Source organism: Apteryx mantelli, chromosome 25 (assembly GCF_036417845.1).
Source record: "Apteryx mantelli isolate bAptMan1 chromosome 25, bAptMan1.hap1, whole genome shotgun sequence".
Lineage (NCBI taxonomy): Eukaryota > Metazoa > Chordata > Aves > Apterygiformes > Apterygidae > Apteryx > Apteryx mantelli.
The window spans coordinates 4,308,985-4,327,695 of record NC_090002.1 but is presented as its reverse complement, the minus strand read 5'-3'; the positions used below and the strand labels follow the sequence as shown (position 1 = coordinate 4,327,695).

At 54.5% G+C, this 18,711-nt stretch overlaps 1 protein-coding gene across 1 annotated transcript in view; it reads right to left on the bottom strand.

Annotated features, from left to right (window-relative positions):
• LOC106500244 (receptor-type tyrosine-protein phosphatase V-like) overlaps positions 1-18,398 on the bottom strand; it is a 36,436-nt gene extending 18,038 nt beyond the window's left edge. The window contains exons 1-17 of the mRNA XM_013961962.2: positions 18,333-18,398; positions 17,179-17,242; positions 14,052-14,318; positions 12,655-12,924; positions 11,745-12,011; positions 9,558-9,830; positions 8,595-8,855; positions 7,722-7,994; positions 6,824-7,093; positions 6,132-6,401; positions 5,390-5,662; positions 4,809-5,081; positions 4,076-4,345; positions 3,385-3,657; positions 2,276-2,548; positions 1,402-1,674; positions 271-540 (exon numbers count right to left, since the gene is read on the bottom strand). Of these exons, the coding sequence (XP_013817416.2) occupies positions 271-540; positions 1,402-1,674; positions 2,276-2,548; positions 3,385-3,657; positions 4,076-4,345; positions 4,809-5,081; positions 5,390-5,662; positions 6,132-6,401; positions 6,824-7,093; positions 7,722-7,994; positions 8,595-8,855; positions 9,558-9,830; positions 11,745-12,011; positions 12,655-12,924; positions 14,052-14,318; positions 17,179-17,242; positions 18,333-18,398 (4,186 nt within the window). The remainder of the gene's footprint in view (positions 1-270; positions 541-1,401; positions 1,675-2,275; positions 2,549-3,384; positions 3,658-4,075; positions 4,346-4,808; positions 5,082-5,389; positions 5,663-6,131; positions 6,402-6,823; positions 7,094-7,721; positions 7,995-8,594; positions 8,856-9,557; positions 9,831-11,744; positions 12,012-12,654; positions 12,925-14,051; positions 14,319-17,178; positions 17,243-18,332) is intronic.
• Between the last annotated feature and the right edge of the window lie 313 nt (positions 18,399-18,711).

Below are 18,711 nucleotides of genomic sequence, written 5' to 3'. Positions count from 1 at the left end.
GAGAACTAGACCATTGCAGATCTGCTCTGCAGAGTCCACTTTGCTTCACAGTTTGCCAGGCCATTGGTTGATGGGGAATCTCTGTGCTGCGGAAAGCTCAGGGGGCTGATGGCTACCAGAGGGTCACCTTGCTAGTCTCCCTTATCTTCCACCATGAAGACTTCCCACCCTGCTGTCAACCCCCAAGGGCTGTTCTAGCCTTGAGGCAACCAGATGTTTTCCCTCTTCCAGTCTTGCATTCTTCCCAGCCCCACAGAAGATCAAACCCACCTATTGGCACTGCCAAGGGTTTGGTGCTGCTCCAGTAAGGCCCAGCCATGCAGCTCAAGGAGATGGTATAGTTCCTCCCCGGGATCAGCCCCTGGAAGATGTGCTGCACTTGACCTTTGATGACAGTGTGCTGTTGGGGCAGTGAGCCGTTCCTGGGATCTCGCAGCCACAGTTGGCAGTCATCTTGCTGGCCAGAGATACTGTCCCAGGAGATGAGCACTGTGTTGTTCCCTTCAGCCACCGCAGAGAGATTTTTGGGAACTGAGGGGGCTACAATGAAAATCACATTGGGGGAGTGTTACTGGCATGCCAGATTCCCTGTTCCATTCTGCAGAGATAGAAACAGGAGATGGGAAATATGGAGGGAAATTTCCTATTTTTAGTGGTAACATCTCTGCAGCTGCTGACCGACACTACCAGAAATGGCCTTTAAATGGTAATGGGAACACATGCAGAGTGATGAGCATGAGGAGGTGGGTTCTTCCTTCTGCTAATTAGCAAGTGTTCAGTAGAGACCTGACTCCCAGTACTCTGCCAGGGGCTGGTTGAGCGTGGGAGCAGAGACCTCTGGATTCCCCAGCTGCTGTGGGGACAAGCACATGAAAAGGCTTATTGTGCTTATTTTCAATTTCCACATTCCTAAAAAAAAAAAAAAAAAAGCCCAGCCTGCCCTTATCCCCTATGCCAGGAATTTCCTGAGTGCCTGAGAGAATGGCAGTGTGGCGTGGCAGAGCATTCCCCTGCCCTACTGTGGGGCCTTATGGTCTCCCAGGCTGTGAGAGTGTCCTTGATCAGAGTAGCACTACCACCAGTGGATGCCTTGCTCTTGTTCAATCACCTGTGTTTGGAGGAGCCAGCAATTCATGAGCAGTGGGATTGCAAGCCAGTAGATCTGCCCTAAGAGAGTGACCATAGCTGCCAGACTGTCTTACGGACAAGAGCAGTCCCCTGCTCTCCCCTCCACAAGGGCTAGAGTAGATCATAAACCTGCTGCTACAGCAGTACCTATAGCTTCCAGGCAACACTCCCAGTCCTGTCTCTGCACCTTCTCACTGCAGGTGCTGAGCCTACCTGCCGCATGAAGGCTGAATCTCACTTATGACACAAGGGCCTCTAGCTTTTGCCACTTACTTGTCCAGTCGCTGATGTTCCCTGCTGAGGCTGCATAGGGCCCTGCCATGGAGAGGACTTCCAGCAGATATTTGTGCCCTGAAGCCAGGTCAGAGAAGGTGAATTTGTTGGTGCCTTTCCCAACAGATGCGTTGCCTGCCACAATACCTGATCCCACATGGTACAGGAGGAGCCTGTAACTGTCTTGTCCTCTGGGCTCAGCTTTCCAAGACACGCTCAGCCTATTGGGATACCCCTGGTTCGTCATGTACACATTACATGGTGCCAGGGGATCTGGAGAGACAGGATGGAAGACAGATGTATTAGTGAAGGGTCTGAGGACATTGCCCAGGTGTCCTGGCAGTGTCATTGGAAAAGGTGCACCATACAGGACAGGGCACTTTGTCTTGGCTGGATGGCAGCATCTAACAGCCTGGAGGCTGTTAAAAACAACTTCTGCAAACTCTGATTATTGCCTGACTGAGCAAAGACAGATGGAGCGAGCTACCTTGACTGCCCTGGGATGGGAGAAGAGGTTGCACCCAGCCAGTTGCAGGGAAGGAGAAGCTGAATCTCCTCATCCCCCTGTCTTCCTGCTCTCAGTTTCTGCTCTCTTGCTTCCTCCTCTGTGCCCAGGGGCCAACTCTCCTCTGAACCATAGCTCCCAGACTCTGCAGCTGACCTAATTCAGGGTTGAGGAGCTGATGGTTAGGAAGGGCAGAGCCCTGCTCAGTGCTGCAGCATTGACATATACTTGGGTTAAGGTGGGGTCAGGGATCTGCCATGAAGGCCAGCAGTTATGTGCTTGCATTCTCTTTGCTGTGAGCCTTCATGATGGGCAGACTACCCCTGCCCCAGCAAGGCCTGAGATCACCCTCAAAACCCTGGCACTCACATGTCCAGTTGCTGACATTCCCTGCAGGTGTCCGGTAAGACCCGGCTATGGAGACGACTTCCAACACATACTTGCTTCCTGGGGCTAGGCCCGTGAAGGTGAAGTTGTGGGTGTCATTCCCAAAAGAAGCTGTAGCTGCCACGGTGTCCAGGCTCACATCGTACAGAGTCAGTGCGTAGCCATCTCGTCCCCCGGCTGCTGTGCCCCAGGATGCTCTCAGGCTGTCAGAGTGCCCCTCGCTCAGCAAGCACACTGTGGCAGGGGGCAGGGGGCCTGGGGAGTCACCAGACCTGATATTAGGGACCAGACACCATGCAGAAGGAAACAGATGCTTGATGGGACACTGTACATCAGGACAGATTCTCCCTGAGGGCTGGGGAGCAGCGGGTCTTCTCTGGCATGCTCCTCCTCCCTACTCTTCTCTTTTCCCTTCCCCTCCTGCTTGACCTCTAATGCTGCTCATTCTTTGTAGTCCCTCATGTGCCAGCTCTTCTCCATCCAGTCCCTATCTCTCACCCTTCTCCCCATAGCCCAGCTGGAGTGCCATTCCCCCTTTCACATGCACATGCATTCTCCAGCCATTCTCTGCCAAACAACTGCCTGGAGTGCAGCTGCCAGGGCTGAGCTTGGGCAGGACTAGTCTATATTCTGTCCAGCCTTAAAATCTTTCTGGGATGAGCAGAGGTGCTGGACTAGTCTATCTCCACAGCAGAGACTTGTTCTCTTGAGAAGACCATGGATCAACCTTTTCTTCCCCCCACTGATTCATGGACCTTTATGATAATGTGTTTTCTATCCGCTGGAGGAGACTCAGCGGGGGTATGAGTGCTCAGGTATGCAGGGACATTTAGCTGCATGGGCACAGGGATGTCCCCACATGGGCACGATGGATACCACTATGTGTCATCAGCACATACTTGTGCAAGCCTACAGGTGTGAACACCCATGTGTCCATAAGGACAACAGTGTGCCCATGCACTAACTGGTGTGTGTTGCATTCATGCATGTATGTACACATCTCCAAAGGCACCAGTTTCCCTGTAAACCTCTCAGTCCCTTCAGGGCTGCCCAGTCATGCCAGGCCTCCCACCCATCCCCAGAGCACTCACGTGTCCAGCCACTGACGTTGTGTGCCACTGCCTGGTATGGTCCAGCTGTGGCACTGACCTCCAGGGAGTACTCATATCCTGGGGCCAGGCCCATGAAGGTGAAGTTGTGGGTGTCTCTCCTGAGCAAGGCCGTTGCTACCACGGTGCCCAACCCCACGTGGTAGAGAGTCAGTGCATAACTGTCTCGCTCCCCAGCTGCAGCTCCCCAGGATGCACTCAGCCTGTTGGAGTGCCCCATGCTCAGAAAGTGCACGGCCGCAGGGGGCAGGGGGCCTGGGGAGGAAACATGAGTCATTGCCAGAAGCCATGCCTGAGCTTAGGGGAAGGGAGATGCCCCATTTCCACACCAAGCCCCTAGTGCTGCAGGCAGTGGGTCAGCCCTGCAAGGTCCTAAAGTCTGGCTTTGCCCTTACCTCTGTGGCAGCTGCCTCTGGGGACTCCCTCCTCCCTGGTGCTGCCTGTGCCCCAGCCATCCCTCTCTCCAGTGGCTGTGGATGGCTACTTGAGAGGCAGGTGGCCAGGCCACAGGGTCCAGCACAGTTTCCCTATGCTACATGCAACAGGTCATGAGCATAGGATGCTCGTGTGGGTGAGGAGAGGAAGGCAGGGATCTGGCTGGACCAGTATGGCCTCTGATTTGAACTGGGAAGGGGGAGACCTGGTGGAAGACACCTGACTGCATCATACTCACGTGTGCAGTGGGTGAGGTTGAGGGTGCTGGCATGGTAGGGCCCAGCTGTGGCCCTCACTACCACGCTGTAGTGAGTGCCGGGGCTCAGGTTGCTGAAGGTGTGACTCCTGGCGTGCCTACTCAGCACCATGTGCCCAACACAACTGCTGGAGGCTGTGTCATAGAGATCCGCCACATAGCCCTCTACTCCCTGGTCCACTGCTGCCCAGGAGGCCTGCAGCGTGGAGGCAGAGGGGCTGCTCAGGGTGAGGTTGGCAGGGGCCAGTGGATCTGGAAGACAACAGGGAAATAGTCAGTCCCTGTGTGTGCCACCACTCGCTGCTAACTGCTATTGCTTGGCTACTTTGCCAAGTGGCTCCTTGCACTCTGTCAGTACCCTGGGCTGGATTCCAGCTCCAAGCTCTTGCAGGGCAGTGGGCAGGCTGGTCACCAGAGATCCTCCCACAGAGAAGCATAGAGGCAAGGGGGCAGTCAGTGCACATGGTTCCAAGCACAATATCCTTGGGACTTGCAGATGTGCAAGACAGAGTTACCCAACATCTTTGAGGTGGATGGGGGGACTGGCCCAATATGGGGGCTAGAGTGGGGACAGTGACCTAGAAAATGGATTGAGTGTGCAGGGGCACTGTGGGGATGGTTTGGGATGGGGAAGTGGGGGATAGGGATGCTCTTGAAGACTCACATAGTGGCTCTGAAGCACAAGGAAGAGCTGCGCCCCACCCAGCAGACTTACATGTCCATTGGGTGACATTGGCAGAGGAAGCTTCAAATGAGCCTTTCACAGCAGTGACCTGCACAGCAAACCTGCTGCCTGCCTCCAAGTGAGTCCAGGTAACATTCTGAGCATCTGGCCTCAAGGTCTGGACCCTCTCCCTGCTCTGAGAGGTAAGGCTATATATAGTAACACGATAATGGTCCCTTCTGCCCGGGGGCTTGTTCCAGCATGTGCGAAGCTCTGAGGAGCTGCCTGGGTTGGTAAGGCTCAGGTTTGTAGGAGCAGCAGGAACTGCGAGAAAAGACACAGACATGAATCAGAGGGAGGAAAATCCAGTTCTGAACATGTAGCCATCTCTGGGGAGGATTCTTGCTTTCCCCCGGGCAACCAACAGCACCAGGCCAGCCAATGATGCTATGCCCACTTGGTGGAAGAAGGTTGCAAGAGGCAGAAAATGACTGCAGCCCACCAGCATCAGGAACCAGACCAGGGGGCCTTGCTCTCCTCTCTCTGGATGGCAAACATCATTCCCCATTCCTTTCTACAGCTCCTTGAAACTCTCCCACCTGGAGTCACACAACAGTGGTGTGGATGATCACCTGTACAGCCAGTGATGTTCTTGGGGAGGGAACGGTAGGGTCCAGCTACAGCCCAGATCTCAACAAGGTAGCAAGTTCCTGGTGCCAGCTGTGCCAGGGTGATATTGGTGCTGTCTTTTCCCATGTCTAGGTTCCTTGCTGATGAAGAGAAGCCCTCCTCATGCACGCTGAGCAGATATCCATCCCTCTGCCCAGGAGGGGTCTCCCAGTGCACAGCCAGAGCCGAGGAAGTGCTGACAGGGATTGCTGACAGTGAGAGAGGAGGTAGTGGGACTGTGGGAGAGAAAAAGCGTTATAGTGGACAAATCTCGGTGTGCCCAGGACTGAAGTTAGCTTGTGTGTGAAACTGGAAGCTGCAGGACTGTGAGCCTCTAAGATGCTGTCTAAAGAGGTTTGAGGGCTGTGGGTTGCTTGCAGATCAAAGCTGCTCCCTGTGTCCCAGGTGGTAGTAGTGAGTTGCAACCACAGCCTGAGACCCCTCTGTCCCAGAGTGCTGGGGCAGGCATGACAGGATGCCCCATTGAGCTGGTGGGCTCAAGGCGAGCCCTTCATGCAGTGAGAGTCCCAACAAGATAGTCAGCACACTGAGTGTAAGACAGACACTGGTGGGGTTGCAGGGATGTGGTCTCAGGGCCCTCCCACAGAACAGCCCTGGAACTATCCTCTTGGCTCCCAGATCCTCACCAAGTCAGCCAGGACGGTACCAGGCATGAGGATAGTGGCAGAAGAGCCCTGTTCCTACCAGTGTAGCCGATGGCAGTCTGAGAGGAGCTGCGATGAGGCCCAGCCTGTGAGAAGATCTCCACGCGGTAACGGGATCCTGGCACCAGCCCCTCCAGGTCAAGGTGGGTGACTCCACGGGGAACAGACACATTCCTGATGATGGACAGGGATTCAGCCACTGAGAGCTGTACCAAGTGCTCTCTGCCACCACCTGACTCTACCCAGCTCACATGCAGCTCCTGGGGTCTCCGGCCAGGCTGTACGCTCACATTAGCCAGGGATAATGGATCTAGGGGGAAACACAACATGGAGATCCATGAAATGGCAGAGGAAAGCAAAGGGAGATGCCAGGACCCAGTCTGCACCTCTGTCACAGGACTAAAGGATAAGCTGTGACAGTTGGCTGCCAGGTCTCCCTTTGCCAGCATGCTATGCAAGCTGCCCATGCATATCCCCAGGATGCTGCTAACAGGCAGGTGGTCTAAGCAGGAGCTCCAGCTCGACTGGGGACTGCCTGAGCTATAGATTCCAAAATGAGTATACAGCACCTAGCTCATGACACATGCTCTGATTCCCAGGATCATGGAGCATGCAGCTCTCACTAGAGTCCTCCTGCAGAGATGGCCTGGCTGCGTCTGTGTCACTGCGAACTTTGTGGGCAGTGCAAGGGTGCCCTGTCCCTGCAGCAGGCTGGTGCCACCCCTCACTCACATGTCCACTCAGTTGCAAAGTGGGACGAGGATCTATATGGGCCAGCGAGGACTGTCACCTTCAGGAAGTACTGAACGCCAGGGGCCAGCCCCAGAAATGTGAAGTTCTGGGTTTTTGGCCCCACTGAGATGTTCCTTTGAGCTGGAAGGTTCTTGCTGTAGAGCTGGAGGTGGAACTGGTCCACATCGCCGGCAGCCTTGTCCCAGAAGGCAGAGAGTCCCAGCGGGCGTCTAGTGTTGGTCAGGGTCACACTGGACGGAGCCAGAGGGTCTGAGAAAGAAGAGACATGCAGGCAGTGAGAAGCAGCCGTGCTGGAGCTATTGTAGTGTGGAGGTGGGAGTTGCTGCCTGGCATTGCGGTGCTGTGTTGACTCAGGAGACAGGGCTATGGCCCCCATGTCTGCCCTAGGATGAGTTTGAGCTCCTTGTTCCAGAGGCGGAACATCAGAGGGGAGTTGGGGACTGGAGACCTGGCTGCAGAAAGGGCTGTGTGTCTGCAGGCCCTTGCCCTGGGCACTGTGGATTGCTTGTTCCTGGTGGAATCAGGTTAGAAATTGGTGCTGGCATACCAAATCCCAAGAATAGTCTAGACTTCCACTCTGCAACACACATGGGACCTGATCCCCACCTTTCTTTCTGGGAGACATTTGGAAATGTTTGACATTCAGTGATGGTTTGCTCCTGCACTGAAGACCCTTTTGCTTCCAATCTGGCTAAATGTAGCTCTGCTTTTCCTTCCACCCTTCCTTCCTCTGCCTAGCCATCCCTGTCTCCAGTTCCCCACTCTGCCCTGCTTCCATGCTGAAAACTCTCTGCTCTTTTTGGCCAAATTGTGATTGCAATTTGTGGTAGGGTTGGGCTAGGAGTCCTGCCCCTCTCTGTGGGGGTTACGCACTCACATGTCCAGTCTGTGGCTGATCGCATGGGGGATTTGTAAGGTCCAGCCATGGCAACCATCTCCAGTGTATACTGTCGCCCAGGGACCAGATCCTCAAAGGTGATATTTGTCAAGTTGTTCCCTGCAGTCATGTTCCTGACCCACTTCTGGGACTTGGTCTCCCAGAGGGTGGCAGTGTAGCCAGTGCTGCCAGCAAAAGCTGCTTTCCAGGAAGCTTGCAGAGAGGTGCTGAGGCCTTGATTGCTGAGGGTCAGCTGCTCTGGAGGCAAAGGATCTAGGAAAGGCAAGATCTAGAGTCACAGCTACAGCCAGACTGGGGCCACCTGGCAGAGGTACAACCCCAGATGTGTTGGGGTGAAGCCCCTTTCCTAGGAACACTCCCACTCCAGGGAGTCCAAGCCCTCGGGTTGCCTATGGGATCTGAACAGATCACCATCACCCCTTCTAACCCCCACAGACTATAGGGCTGGGGCAGCACAGAGTCCAATGTAGCATGACAAGAGAGGGCTGCTCTGGTGCTGGAGGAGGTTGTGGGCTGCATAGCCTGAACCAGGGCAGTAAGGAGCTGGTTCAGGGTAGATCGAGCCTGAGCAGTTCAGCCAGAGTGGGAGCCTGAGTGGGTGAATCTTTTTCTCATGAAGGGAAGAGGAGGGCATTGGACTCTGCTAACCCATATGCTGGGTAATCAGGATGAAGACCAGGGTTGGGCACATCCAACGATGCCTCTGCATTCTTCCTTAAACTTCTGCCCTTCTATTGCATGAAGTTGCAAAAGATCTGTGATTTCATGCACCCTGAGGCATGACACCACTGGGAAGGGCAGAATCCAACAGGAACCCCAGGGGCTGGCTGGGGTGAGGGCTGTGGCACTCACATGTCCAGTTGGTGATGCGCCGAGGTGCAGAGGTGTAAGGGCCAGCCACAGTGCTGATCTCAAAGCTGTAGAGGGTTCCAGGGCGAAGGCCCTCATATGTGAAGTTAGTGACACCTCTGAGAAGGGAGCTGTTCTTCACGGGGTACTCCATGGCATTGAGGCCCAGCACGTACGCTTCTCCCATTGCCTCTTCCCAGTGGGCTAGCAGGCTGGAGGGGCTACCCTGGCTGCAGAGGCTCACGCTGGATGGTGCCACTGGCTCTACAAAGGACAAAGATGGCATCATGCACATCACTGGGTGGGGCAGTGCATGAGGCAGCTAGCCTCCTCTCATGACAGTCTGTGGCGGCCCCCTCCACAAAACACAGGCAGTCAGGGCTTCAGGGAGACCATTTTACTGCTCTGAGCGCAAGGGGCTGGGTGAGTCCCTCCCCACCCTATGCTCCCTGCTAGAGCTCCAGTCGTTCCCTCCCAGGTTGCCAGCCTTGGGGCAACTGGATGAGAACTGACTGTGGCTCTGAGGTTCACCCAGGAGGAACTGGGTACAGGGGAGATGCCAGTCTGCTCTAAAGGCTCTGACAATGCTTCAGTACCCAAAGAGCCACACTGTTGTGAGCAAAGGGAGGGGAACTTGTCTTGATGCCTGCTGAGTGCTAAATCTGAAGGTTATTGAATAGGATCAGGGCTTGGTTATTGCCTGACACTATCTGGCATGAGTCTGCAAAGGGCCTTGAAATCCACTGTTCAAGAGGACCCATGATGTGGAAGGTTTTTTCACTCTGATCCACACCTGTTCTTGAGGCCAGGTGCCATCATACCACACAACTCCATCTCTGCCATCTGCTGCAATCATCCCTTTCCCTTCCTGTGGGCCTCCCTTTAGGCATCAGCATTGGAGAGCTTGGCCCCTCTGTGGGGAGGCAGAAATGGCCTCAAAAAGGTGTTCTTAGACTTTCTGCTTACGTGTCCAGGCAGCCGTGCTGTAGGCAGAAGCCCGGTAAGGCCCAGCCACTGCTGTCACCTGGACAGAGTATTGCTTCCCAGGGCTCAGCCCATGAAAGGTGACATGACTGCTGTCTCCTCCAACAGATATGTTCCTGGTCGGACCGCCATTCTCTCCCTCCTGCAGGGTCACCAGATAAAAGTCTCTCTCTCCTGCTGGGGTGTTCCAGTGAGCCCGCAAGGAGCTCTGCTCCTCCACGCTGCTCAGGGTCACATTGCCAGGGCTCTGGGGGTCTGGAACAGAAGGGAACAATATTGTGTGTGTCAGGATTACAGGGTGCTCTGAACCCCAACCCCAGGCTTCGCAGGGTTTGCTTTGTGTAAGGACTGCCTATGAGCACTAAGGTCCTGGGCTGTGAGGTGTCCGGCACACCTGCATTCCCGTCCTGTCCTGCTCTGTCAAAGGAGACAGACTGCTGTGTGAGCGGGTGCCATGTGAGACCCTCAGATCTCCCCACATACTCCTGAGTCTCATTCCCTGCTCACGTAGTTGCAAGACCACTACAAGCCTGGCTTAAACATTCTGTTAGTGTGTGCTGTTTTCATTCCCCAGTGCAACCATTCCTGGTCTAGGGGAACTTAGATCAGCTTGGCAGCCCTGCTGGGAAATTCCTAAATACCCCTCTCATTTCCATTTGTGTCCTGTCATGAGTTTGCTGATATTCCCGGGAACTGGCCTGGATCAAACTGCTGGCTGGCTGCCCCCGACTTTTGCATCTGGCACCAAGGACATTTTTTTCAGTTGGGTAAATCAGAGCCATAGACAGTAACTGCGGGGATGTATTCAGAGTCACTTCATAGCAGAAACAAACCAGCTGGGGGTGTGGAGACCTTCCAAAATCCCAGCTGCAGAATTAGCAGTGAGCAGGCTCCAGGCCACAGCTTCCTGGACTAACAGGCTGAACTGGAAAGAGCTGGAGACTTGCTATCTTGTGGCTCCCAGGTCCTCAGATTTCAGCGTACACCTGGCAATGACCAGCCATTGTGTCTGACCAGGACCAGGCCGAGTCACTGGGCAGAGCAGCCCTGAGTCTGCAGTTTGATATCTCCATAATTTGTTGCTCTTCCCTATAGAAGGTCAACATTTTCTTTGCTTTCAGTGTGAATCTTGCACTATCCAGGAGGCTGTGTTTGCTCTTTTCATTTTTCCCTGTGGTTTCCTGGGGAGGTCTGGGAGAGCGAGTCTGCAGCAAGGACTCTTCACAGTGCAATGGACACAGGATTGGCAGCAAACAAGGAACGTGGTGATGGAAGTTACCCTTTCTCAGGGCCCTCATCAGCCAGAGGTCAGAAGGTGAAGGGAAGGGGGTTGAATAGGGCAACTAGCTGGGGTCTGGGAGTGCTGCCCTCAGTTTCTGATCTGCCGGACACTGCCTTCCTTGGCTGTGTTTGTATGGCATGTAGTACACTAGGGACATCCACTAAGGTAGGTTATCAGGTGCTACCAAAATACACTCTTGACAGCAACCAAGGGGGGCCAAAGCTCTGCTTCACTCCAGGAACCTCCAGTTTACACCAGCTAAATTGCTGTCCCCTTGCTCCCCACTTCCTCTGGTGCCTTTGGACAGCCCCCAGGCACATGAGAGACTGGCCCCAGCTGCACTGCACACCAGTGAGGTCTGGTGTCTAGGCTCTGGCCCTTCCACAGCCATCCTCAGGGAGAAGTCAGGCTGATCCTGTTGCATACCAGGCACTGGGACTTCACCTGCCCAAAGGGGACACTGCCCACCTTCCCTGGCCCTGCTGCTTCCCCATTCTCCTTGTCTGTTATCACAGAGCCCCAGAGCTAGGTTCTGAAGTGGCTTCAAATTGGATCCAAAAAGATGAATTGCCCTTTGCACCCAGGGCTCTTGCAGGAGACCTTTACATTCAAAGGCCAGACAAAAGGCCAGGGTCTCCAAGGCACAGAGTCAGATCTTCACTGAAGAGTAGTAGGTTGCTATACTTTTTTCAGAGGGAGAAAGGGGGCTTTGCATAAACACCAGATTCCAGGACTCAGGGGGATTTGAGGGTAGCGTCCACCCTCAAGGAGCTGGCCATGCTGTTCTCTGTCTCCTGAGCCCTTGGTTCACAGTGCCTGTTCTGCGCCTAAAGGCAGATACATGGTCACCGAGGTCCCCTTCCCTAACCCAAGTGTGCTCTACTCACATGTCCAAGCCGTGGCATTCAGCCCCATCATGGTGTAAGGCCCAGCCATGGCACTCAGACCCAACCAGTACTGGGTGCCAGGGCGGAGGTGCTGGAAGGTGTAGTTGGTGAGGCCTCTCTTGGCTGACAGGGTCTTGATCACCGTCTGGGTGAGGAGGTTGCGGAGTGTGAGGTGCAGCCAGGCAGCCCCCTCAGCACCAGCCCAGGAGGCAGAGAGGCTGGTGCTGGACCCTGGGCTGAGCCTTAACTGTGTGGGGATGGAGGGTGCTGAGGGGAAAAGCAGGAGGCAGTGAGATTCAGCAGTGGCAGAAGAGGTCTGGGGGCTCCAAGGACCCTTCTCCCTCCCCAGGGTCTCCTCTACCCATAGCTGCTCTCCATGCTGGCCCAGGGGTTGAAGGTCTGGCTGGGATCTGCTGCAGCATTTCTCTCCCACACCCCTTCTCAGGCAGGCTGAAAAGGTCTTGGGGTCCCTCCATACTTTCATATTTTCTTAGGTCCCAGGGCAGAGGAAGGTGGCAGTCTGGATAATGCAACATTTCTGCAGCTCCCACCAGCCAAGGCCTTTTGCCAAGATCCCCATGTTGCCCTTCTCCCATGGGGACATAGAGGAGAGAAGCCTGAGTTGTGGGCTTGTTCTTCAAGACCAGGACTGAGGTGTGAGGTCTGTCCCCTTACCTTGACAAATTGGGCAAAGGTGGCCCTTACCACAACCCTCAGCTTACAACAGGGATGTGAAAACTTTCCAGCTGCTCCCCAACTTACGCACACTTCCCATCCTGTGTCTGGAGTTTCCTCCCCCTCTCTGGCAGCCCAGCTGGCACATGTGCTGCATTTCTCCTGCCAAAGCCACTCTAACCTCTATCCTTTCCCTTCCCTTACCCCTTGGGCAGGCACACCCATCCCTCCCTACCTGTCCACTGGTGGATACTGGTGCTGGCCTGGCTGGCTCCAGACAGTGTGCTGACCTTCAAAGCATACTCACTGCCAGCCAACAACCCGTCAAACAGGAATGTGGAGGCATTTGGCGGGATGGATGCATTTCTCACAAGCGTCTGGGAGTCGCTGTGGTACAGGGCAAGGTGGTAGCTGTCTCGCCGCCCGCTGGCGTGTTCCCAGGAGGCATGCAACACAGTAGAGCTCCCATCACTGCTCAGGCTCAGGTTGTGGACAGGTGAAGGACCTAGGTCAGGCATGGCACAGACAGGGTTTGCTCGTTGCCTTGCTATGTCTGATCTGCCAGTTTGCCTGGGAGCTGGTGGGACAGTGCCTTCTCAGCTCACCTGGTGAGGTCCCACTGGCCAGCCCCACAAGACTGGATCCCCAAAGCATAGCCCCATTAGCTCCCTGCTAGCTTCCCTGGTCTCTCATGGGTGTCAGATCAGTCTCTGCACAGTCACTTCAAAGTGGGCAGGGAAGCTCTGCCAGGGACAACATGCTGGATGTGCACTGAGAAAGGCAAGGCCAGCAACACCTGCCTCCAAGCCCACCTAGTGTGAGGGCCCTTCATTCCTCCTGGCCCTGCAGATCCTGCCAACTGCCTTACTGTAAGCTCTGTACTGTAAACCAACCTCTGCTCTCCCTGCATGGATTCCCAGCCACTATGGCAGTCTGACACCATCCTCTCCCCATCCGTTCTCCCAGCCAACCCCTTGCCTTTGCTCTGCCCTCTTTTAGCAGGCTTTCCACCTTCACCTGTACTAATTTACTCAAGGATCTTCTGGAGAGAAGCAGGCAATGGATGGTGTCCTCACCTGAGCTGTGGGCTCATCAGCCCTGCTCTCCCTTCTCCCAGTCCCTTGGCATGAGCCAGGAAAGGCCAAGAGCAAGGGCTGGTGGACAAACAAGTGTTTGCCAGAGTTGTGCCAAAATCATGGAGCAGAGACAGCTTCCTTGTACCTCTTTCTAGACCTCCAAGCATGACCTTTTCTATCCCTTAGCTCTTTGCAGAGTCCACATCATGGTTTGATCCATCACCTGTTGCATTATTCCAGGAGAAGATGTGGCCTGGCTAGTGCAAGGTGCAGGGGCAAGACCCTCCCTCCTCATGGATGAGAGAATAATCTACTACCCATGGGCCCTGGGGATCAGGAAAGGACCCTAACTGACAAGGAAATGGGGAATGACCCAACCTCCCCGTGGATTCACAGGATTCTACGTAGCCCTGAACTTTGCACCCTCCAAACCAGTGTGAAGATAGGACAGGATGGGATAGGACAGGACAGGACAGGACAGGATAGGATAGGATAGGATAGGATAGGAAGGAACACTTAGACCCATTGACTCTGCAGTCCCTGGGGAACCTCTTACTTGTCTGTCCTGTGACTGTCTGGCTGGTGATGTTCATGCAGGCAAGAATAGCTGTCACCTCAATCTTGTAGCACGTGCCAGGTGTCAGCCCGTGGAACCAGAAACTGGTGCTGTTGGGTCCAACTGATCTGTTCTGCAGCAGCATGTCCGGCCCCAGGGAAGAGAGGGCAAATGAATATCCCATGGCACCCCCCTCCGGCTCATCCCAGGATAGAAGGAGAGAGTCCGAGTGGCCATGGTCACTCACGCTGAGGTTCAGAAGGGTCCCTGCAGAGGTAAAGCCGAAATCCTCAACAGGCAGCTGTGGTGCTGCTGGACCCAGCAAAGGCACAGTGGGCAGCCAGCATCTGGGGCCAGGCTCCCCAGCCCACCAACCTTCTCTGCACTTCTTGGCACAGGGCACTCCATGGGCACTGGCCCACTGCAGTCAGACACCCCTGACCCCTGACCCCAAGGTCTCAGCAGCATTTGGAAAACACAGGAGTGTTTGAAAATCTTTTGGAGTGAAGGTCAAAGACACTGTGTGAAAGAGGTTCTCCTAAGCATAGAGCATCTCTTCTGGTGGACAAAAACCTGGCCTCCAGCTTCAGGCCATCCCATGCTGTTCTCAGACAGCCCCAGGTTTATGGCAGAAATGCTGCCTTGTCTGGTTATAATCCATTGCTTGTCATCTTATGGTATTTCCTTGGTTGGTATGGGCCCCCCAAAAGATGTCAAAAGGCTCTGGACCCAGCTGCAGGGGCAAAGCAAGGGCCATCATGAGAACAGGGTGGATATGGCAGTGGGGCAGGGGTGGATATGCAGCAGTACCTGTCTCTGTGTGAGCCCTGACAGAGGAGATGGTGAAGGCTGCCCTTGAGGGATCCAGGCACTGACACCCCACTGTCACCAGGACAGAGCAGAGAGGGTTGCTGGGGCTGGGGACAAGGGAGGTTCTTTCTGAACTCGTAGCTGGACTGGGAGAGCCAAGATATCAACCCTGGTCCCTGCAGCACATGGATAAACCAGAACCACTGCTAGGGAGCAACAGGCCTGGGGCTTGTCTTGCACTTGGCTGCACCACAGCCCAGAGAGGGTCACCCAGTGCAGGGCATTCAGGGACCTGCTGTGCCACCCAGGAACCTGGGGCCAGTGCTGTGCTTTGCCCTGGTCGGTGCAGAGAAGACACAGTGAGAGTAGGTGGCTGCAGACTGTGGCACCAGATTTGCATAACCCACTGCTAAGGTGTGTCCCTGTCCTGGACTCGCTGCAGTGGCATCATCAGCATGCTGTGGCTGCAGGGCCAGTGCTGTGGCATCCAGACAGAGACCGTCTGGGAATGGGAAGTGGCATACAGGGATTTGTCTAATTTGCGGGTCAATGGCCAAAAATGCCACTGAATCCCTGCCCTTAGAATTGCTCAGGAACTGCCTACACAAAAAGGAGACAGAGCCTGTCTGTTGGGACCAAGCTGGCAACATGACCCCCTGCCATGCCTCCACGTCACCTTTTTATGGGGTCAGCCCCCCCCCCCCCACAAGCCCCTGATGGGGACCACTCCACTAGCAGATTGTCATACACCCTCCACTCCTCAATATTATTGTTAACTACAGGCTTTCTATTGTTTTCGGCCTCTGGGAAACACCATAGATGATCTGCAGCTCCAGTGCTAATAGAACATTTGTGCAATAATTAGCACTTAAAATTTATGATGCGCAATGTGTTGTAACAGGCTTACATATGATCCGGCAGGACAAGAAAGCTTTAAACAAGCACAGCTATTGCCCCAAAGGCCTGCCAGGGGCTGCCTTTATGCAGCAGAGGGGCAATAGTGTGGGGTGAATCCTTGTGCCAGGTACACCTTCTGGACTGTTCAAGTGTTTTGTGTGGGTTTCCTACAAAGCTGGAGAGCCATGAGGCTTTCATAACTGTATATTATTTCTGTTTCATGTAGTGCTGTCATTTGGAGCCTGCTGCTAGGCTAAGGAGAGCTTTACTCCACAGATAGGGTGCAAAGAGAATAGGGAAAACTAGACTGCCAAAAAGGGAGCAAAGGGAGCGAGGTCTCTGAAAACACCTTCTGAGAGCCATCCCTGAGCAGTTCAAACACAGGTATGGAAATAGTCTGCTTGGGAAGGATTATGCGAATGCAGCTGGATGTCTGGGAGTTAGGTGTCTACACCTGGGCCAGTTGTCCTGGGCTCCCTTTGCTGTCAACAGAGACCTAGTCACAGCAGCACATGAAGCTGAGGGCATGCCTAACCTCCTCCCAAAGATGTCCAGATGAACTGTGCCCGGCACAGAGTTCAAGCAGCTTTAGACAGGCCAGGATGGTTTTCCACTATGGGATCTTTCTTGTCTCCTAAAGGTAAGAGTTCTCCACCCATGTTTGTCTGCTGGTCCTAGGTTTCCAGCAAACCAAATAGCCTTCCTTCATTTGTCATTTCCCAGTCATCTTCACCTCTCTGGTAAAGCTATACTAATGCCTAAAATAGGCCAGACACATTGTCCAGCCCTGAAACCCATGGCCATAATACTGCTCATGTAACCATAGCTAAGTTCTGTTAACCACATCACAAACAGCCACATCCAGACACATTCAATGCCATAAATGTTGCCTGTGGATCATCTGGGAGAGTGCTCACTGGAATGGGCCAGAGCTGTGCTGGGGAATGTGCCAAACGCAAGCCCACAGCAGGAATCACTAGATGCAGAGTGAGCATGGCTGTGTTGCTTCTTGGCCAGCTCAATGCAACCATGGAGCAGCACCATGAAGCACAATCCATAGCTCCCTGTAGGGGACCTGTGACTGTGTCGCTGCTGTGCCCACTCTGTGGGAAGAAGGGAGCCTGGAATCTTTTCCATCTCCCACATGCTGCCCTCCATGGAGCTCATCTCTGCTGGGAGAAACAGGGCTGTTCCCATGGCCCCATAAGACTGGGTGCCAGAAGAGGATGGAGCTGACTCCCTCCCCTTCCCTGGTCATGATCAACTTCAACAGGCAGTCAGTCTAAAGCAAAATACTTACAAAGCTACTCTTAGGTCCAAAAGTCCTAGCCCAGCACAACTGCTCATCTGCCAGCTCCAGGGCACCAAGACCACCATCCACATCCTAGGTAGCGCCTTGTTTCCCTCATCTTTGACTTACCTCTATCACTTGGTGCATCCTGTCCTTCCAACCCTGCCCATGCTGTCTGATTGCATCTCTCGCCCTGGGGAATTGAGGTCATCAAGAGAGACAGTAGTGAGGTGAGGTGGTCCAAGCTGAGACTAAAGGCTAGGATGGGTGACCTGTGCCAGGCCCAGGGGTCAGAATGGCTGTGCATAGGTTCCACCCAGCCATGATATCTGGGACGATGACCCTGTTTTCCCAGGAGAGCACAGGTCATCTCTAATGACAGCCCTCCCCTAGCCAAGGCAGGGAGACAGACATAGTTTTTGGGATGCCTTGGCCTTTTGCATGGGTTCTGGGACTGCAGACATGCATGGGGCACTGCCCATGGTGTGGAGACATCCCACCAAAACTATCAGAGCATAAGGGGAAGATTCGGGCAGGGAGTGAGTTCAGGACAGGCCCTAGCAATCTCATTCCCTCTACAGGCACCCCCCCCCCCTTCCCATGACCATCGTGGGGGATGAAGGGACCCCAGAACTCAGTCCAGTTGCCATCCCCTGCAGGTTGCCAAGCAAGGGCTTGACCTGACAGGTTCAGAGCATCTAGCACCCTCTGCCCCACAATGGGTGCTCAGCAAACTCTCGGGACATCCATCTCTCCACAGTCTGCTAGCAAGCAGGGCGTGCTTTGCTTTAAGCTGAGGCGAGTTCCCTCCACATTAAAGGAAATATCTCTATCCGCTTTCTGTCCAGCAACAAGCCACAGAGGAGCACTCATCTTTCTGTATTTATTTCTCCCTCGGCTCTGGTGTCTGACTCATTTTTGGCTCCTCCACCAAGTGTCTTTGGGAGTGTGTGTGTGGAGGAGAGTGAGGGGGATCTGGACCCCCTGGGAACAGCAGCCAGCCAATTCCTGGGACGAAGAGCCGTGCAGCCATGGCAGCAGTAACAAGCTCTGATCTCAGGCACTGGGGCGAGAGGGCATAGTGGGTGGAGGGAAGCGGAGGAAAGAGCCAGCTCATAATTGCAAACGTTGCTAATTTGGTGCAGCTGCACGGCTGGAGAGGCAGCCCAGAGATATGCCGTCATTCCTCAGTGGGGTAGGACTATGCAAGCCCCTTACTGCCAGTGAATGTGGAGCCAAGATCCTGCATAGACAAACGAGGGGTTCAAGAGACAAGGGCTTACCTCTGCCAGGGTTCCCAGGAGCCATGGTTCCCACAGGACAAGCAGCGGCAGTAGCAGTAGTTGCATTGGGACCAGGGCAGCTGCAGAATAAAGGAATAGCAAGTTGGGGGAGCTTCTTAGTGGTGGCTGTCCTCGTCTAGCCCCTTATCCCATGGCAGCGAGGGGCTGTGTCCCCACATGCTTTCCAAGCTCGAATGACAGGATGACATCAGTGGGAGCAAGCGTTGCATGCCAGCGTGTTGCACATCAGCCTTGCCAGCTGTCCTTGGGCAGGAGCAGAGTGCGCCTCCGGGCTGGGAGAAGTCCAGTGTGTGTGTGTGTGCGCGTCTCCTTGTGAGCATTTGCTATTGTTCCTGCGGATCTGTGTCCCTCTGCGGTG